The 4,735-nt window shown below is 51.8% G+C and overlaps 1 protein-coding gene across 1 annotated transcript; it reads right to left on the bottom strand.

Annotated features, from left to right (window-relative positions):
* Window positions 1–431: 431 nt before the first annotated feature.
* On the bottom strand, window positions 432–4,307 carry LOC119337188 (AT-hook motif nuclear-localized protein 10-like). Its single transcript, XM_037609310.1, has 6 exons — window positions 4,026–4,307; window positions 2,961–3,728; window positions 2,825–2,877; window positions 1,639–1,770; window positions 1,190–1,351; window positions 432–1,105 (listed from the first exon to the last, which is right to left on the bottom strand). Exons 2-6 carry the CDS (start codon window positions 3,640–3,642, stop codon window positions 779–781), a joined length of 1,356 nt encoding a protein of 451 aa, XP_037465207.1. The 5' UTR covers window positions 3,643–3,728; window positions 4,026–4,307; the 3' UTR covers window positions 432–778.
* Between the last annotated feature and the right edge of the window lie 428 nt (window positions 4,308–4,735).

The following is a 4,735-nucleotide window of genomic DNA, read 5'->3' on the forward strand; positions in this document are numbered from 1 at the left end:
ATAGTACTGCTCCATCCCATTCCATACCACGTCTGAAAACACAACATTCACCAGACATCTCAGTAGAAGACCGACAACACACCCGAGCAGCAGCGCACACAGCTCTACCCAATAGTACTGCTCCATCCCATTCCATACCACGTCTGAAAACACAACATTCACCAGACATCTTAGTAGAAGACCGACAACACACCCGAGCAGCAGCGCACACAGCTCTACCCAATAGTACTGCTCCATCCCATTCCATACCACGTCTGAAAACACAACATTCACCAGACATCTCAGTAGAAGACCGACAACACACCCGAGCAGCAGCGCACACAGCTCTACCCAATAGTACTGCTCCATCCCATTCCATACCACGTCTGAAAACACAACATTCAGCAGACATCTCAGTAGAAGACCGAACACACCCGAGCAGCAGCGCACAATGGCAGGTAAACAAGCTAGAGTTCTTGATTTGAAACTGAAAAGCATTCTAGAATTCATGATCCACAGAAGGGAGCGATCAAACGCCTAGCCTAGAAGGTGAAGATCTCAGCAGGTACATGACCATGAAGATAAAAACTCACGTTAGTGACAGCGAGAGCTACAGCATTACAGACGGCGGCTAAATTAATCTTACTTAGGGAAAAACAGCATGCCAGAGAGCAAGAACCTAAACCTCCTAGCTACCAGGTCGGCCATTGCTGGTCGACGGCAGACGTTACAGCAGTACCAGCTCCTCTCCAGCCCAGCCAACAAATGGGGCTCTCTTCGAAGGCTTGAGCATGCGGTGTTAGTTCGACATCATCTTCATGTCGGCGTCATGCCTGTTGTTGTTCTGATGGTGCGCCGAGAGTGACCAGCCGCCGGATGCATACGCAGGGGGCATGTGCTGCTGCTGGTGCTGCTGCCCACCAGAGTGGTTGTAGGGCATCCCGCCGTGGTTGATGGGGCTGCCGGAGTCATCAGATGATGCGCTGGATGTGCCCTCTGAGGGAGGGCTGGCCACTGGAGCTGGCACATAGGTGGCCATCTGTGGAGGTGCGGACATCGGTTCAACCTTCCGTGGCTCAGCGGGCTTTGATTTTTTACCTTCGGCTATGAAACTAGCTACGACAACCTGATGCCAAAGATTCCAAGTCAGCATTTTGACATATTGAACAAAACGGAGCAAAGGCAGAGACAATTCCCAAATTTACAGAACCTGAACAGGTGTCGCAGCCGTTAGCTGCCCAGCTACACATCCACCAAGAACCCGGCCATCAGATCCTGCAAGTGCAACACTCAATCCACCAGTCCTGCTACGGGTGTCACCATCTTCTGCAAGCAGGAATGAACCAGATAGGGAGATGATCTCAAATCGACCCTGCACCAGAATCATATATCAGGAAGTTAGCCAATTGGCATAGGCAGAAAGCTCTATGAATGTAATACAAGGTGAAGTTGTGCAATCATAAGCAGAAAGCCGCAAGCTTTGAGTATCAGACTCAAATAGTACTCCTACTGAAACACATGGACTTCTGTTTGATGTGTATACTTCTGATAGTTACGAATAAATTACAGCAAAGAACACAATAATAATTTAATTGTCAAGTATATGTAGAATGTGCAAGCATTAGTATCCTATTCAGTCCACACAAGATAATTACATACCTCGTACGTCACCAGTCCACCAGATGTAGCTGGCTGCCGAAGTGTTACATTGCTTATTGCACCATTTGCTGAAAGAATGCAAACTGTGCGAGGTCCTTGCTGTGAGAAGGACATTATTTTTGAAGCAACATCCTGTCATGAAAAGAGATGGCATTTACATTAAAACAAGCTTTCAGCCACTAAAAACATAAACAAGTGGGCTGCAGGCAATTTAAGCATGAAGTGACGACAGAATTAGATCGCAGACAGAAATTGCATGGCATTGAGAAAACAAGTATGCAGGTGACTCCTCAAAAGAAAAAACAAATACAAACATCTAAAGCTCACTATATCATTGAGTTGCTACCAAAGAAAAATCACAAACAACTCACACAATGAATAATCAATATACCTTTACCAAATGCAAATGCAATCTGATCTATGCACGTAAACCACACCAGAATACCATAATTAGGACGAGGATCTCGTACTAAACAAAACTTCACTTCAAGTTCAAACACAGCCTGATGTGCCCACTTCTACCTAATCTAGGTGAACTACCATAAAGAACATATCTCTGCATGCTTTGTGCCAGTTACAACAACATTGAAACCTACACCGCTTAAGACATTATTTCTTCAGGCGCAATTAACTCAGTCAAGAAAAGTTACAGCCCCTTTTACTGCATAAAGAAACTTTTTATCAACGTGCAAGGTTGCTCCTGATCTAGATGAACCAAACAGTGAATTTGATCCAACAATACCATCAATCGTTTCAACTAGTCCCTCTTTTGATGGTCCAGACTCAACACTAGCAACAGACACAGGTGCCACCACTTGCTGGTGTGTGTAGTTGCAAAAAGGCCAGAAGCCCATCTCCATGGTTTCTTCAGATCCTACTTGCTGCTGACCGGTGGGGCCGGTCAACAGCCATGCTGGGAATCTGCCGGGCACAGCACCACTACATCTTGCCGGCCTCCAAACCGGCAGATCCTCCTCTCATGTTCCTTTGATATGGCGAGGAGCTCCAACTACTCGCTAGCAGCTAGTCAAAGGCTTGCAAGTCGCAGAGAGACATAGATCCACCACCATCAGTACTCACTGAACTGGATGGATGAATGGATGGGGAAGGAATAAACAAAGTAAGAGCAGGAAAAGAATGCGAGATCTGTGGTGTTTCTTCCACATGAATGGATGCTTATTGCTACCTCGCCGGCCTTGACGGAGAGGATGTGCGGAGTGAAGGAGATGCCCCACGACCCTGCAGGAAATGGCAGACATGGCAAGTTAGTTAGATTTACGCAAGAAGCGGCGGTGATTATGGTAGTAATGGCGCGCGCGTACCGAGTGCTTCGAACTGCTTCTTCTTGCCGGAGCCAGGGGGCCGGCCGCGACGCTTGGCGTTGGGATCGGACGGGGGGCTGCTGATGGAGAAGCCGTGCTGCTGGCCTGGAGGCGGGGGCGGCGCGGCGCCGCCAGAGGCGGAGGAGAGGGGCGCGAGCGCGAGGGCCATGCTCCCGTCGGGCGCGTACTTGCGCGGGCGGCCCCGCTTCTTGCGCATAAGGTCGCCCATGCCGAGCGCATTGCTGCCCGGCGGTGGCGCCACAGCGTGGGGCGGCGGCGCGGCGTAGAGCATGGGGCCCGGAGGGTGATGCTGGTGCGGGTGCTGATGCTGATGCTGATGCGGGTGCTGGTGCTGGTGAGGGTGGTGCTCCCCGGGCGGCTTCCCCACCATCTGGTCGAACGAGAGCCTCATGCCGCCTCCCGGCATGGGCGCGGCAGGGTTCGCCGACCCAGCCGGCGGCTGCTGTTGCTGCTGCTGCTGGTGCTGGTGATGGTGGTGGTGCTGATGGTGCGCGAACGGATGCGGTGGCGGCGGCATGGAGGCGATCGGCGGTGGCTGCGTGTGCGGCTGCGGCGGCGGCTGCGGCTTAGCCTGCGAAACCGGGGCAGGGGCAGGGGCCGGGGCCGGGGCCGGCGCGGTGGGGGCGGCGGCGGTGAGCGGCGCGACGTCCTTGGCCTCCATTCCGCCCAGATCCAGCCCTCCTGGTCTTCCGGGTGGCGCCGTTAGCGCAGCTGCTTCGCCGTGAGCTTGAGTTTCAGCTCGAGAGTCTGAAGCCAACAAACAAAACCAATCAATCAATCAGTCCGTCAGTATCCGGTCCGAGTTTGACCAAGCTGCTGCTGCTGCTGCTGCTTTATTTCTCCCCCACTCCACTCGGAGGCTGCATCTCGAACGAACTCACGAACGAACAAAAAGGCTGGAGATAACAACCGAGAGAGTAACATGGGAGGGATCGAGCAAGCAAACAATCTCCAGAATATTATCAGATATAAAGATGGAGGATGAGAACAAAAGGGAGTGAGAGATTAGGTGGGGGTTAGGAGGGGTGGCGCGCGTGCACGCACCTAATGGATGGATGGATGAGATCGCCGAGGACACGCCGTGCTCATCCACCTCCTCTCTTGCTCGAACACCAGATGCCACTCCCTCAGCTCACTCCTCACTCAGCTGAGTAGTTCTAATGCTCGGCTAGGCGGAGCTATTCCAATCCAGAGGGAGGGAGGGGTGGCGAAGGGAAAAGAGGGGAGGAGGGCAGCGAAATTACGGGGAACGGAAATTACTAAAGTAAAGGCAATAAAGAAGGGGGGGAGAGAGAGGAATTGGGGGCAGAAAGAAAGGCGATTTGTTACGGGTACACGCTTCACATGCAGGCACTGCATTTCGGGTAGTAATAAAGGCCAGCGGCAGGGCGTAGTTGGGGAGCTACCGCTGCTGTTCTCCCCCCTCTCTCTCTTCAAACGAAAAAAAAACTTTATTTTTCTCACCTTGGGTTGCAGTACGTTTTCTTTCTCGTTCGAGAAAAATAGCAACAGTACTCTACTCGGGCGGGGGAGAGAGAGAGAGGAGAAGTGGCACTGGTCCACTCTAGTACTCGAGAACCGAAACAGTAGCCAAATTAATACAGTATTCTAAAAGGGGGCCATTGCTTGCTTGCCTGCTCGTTTACGCCACGGATTTACTACTCTATAATTAAATTGGCATGGTACCAGTGGCCGTATTGATGGCCGGTTTAGAAAAGGCCTTGTCTTTTTGGGCGTGCTTGGCGGGCAGGAAT

The sequence above is a fragment of the Triticum dicoccoides genome, chromosome 1B, assembly GCF_002162155.2.
Source record: "Triticum dicoccoides isolate Atlit2015 ecotype Zavitan chromosome 1B, WEW_v2.0, whole genome shotgun sequence".
In the NCBI taxonomy this organism is placed as follows: Eukaryota; Viridiplantae; Streptophyta; class Magnoliopsida; order Poales; family Poaceae; genus Triticum; species Triticum dicoccoides.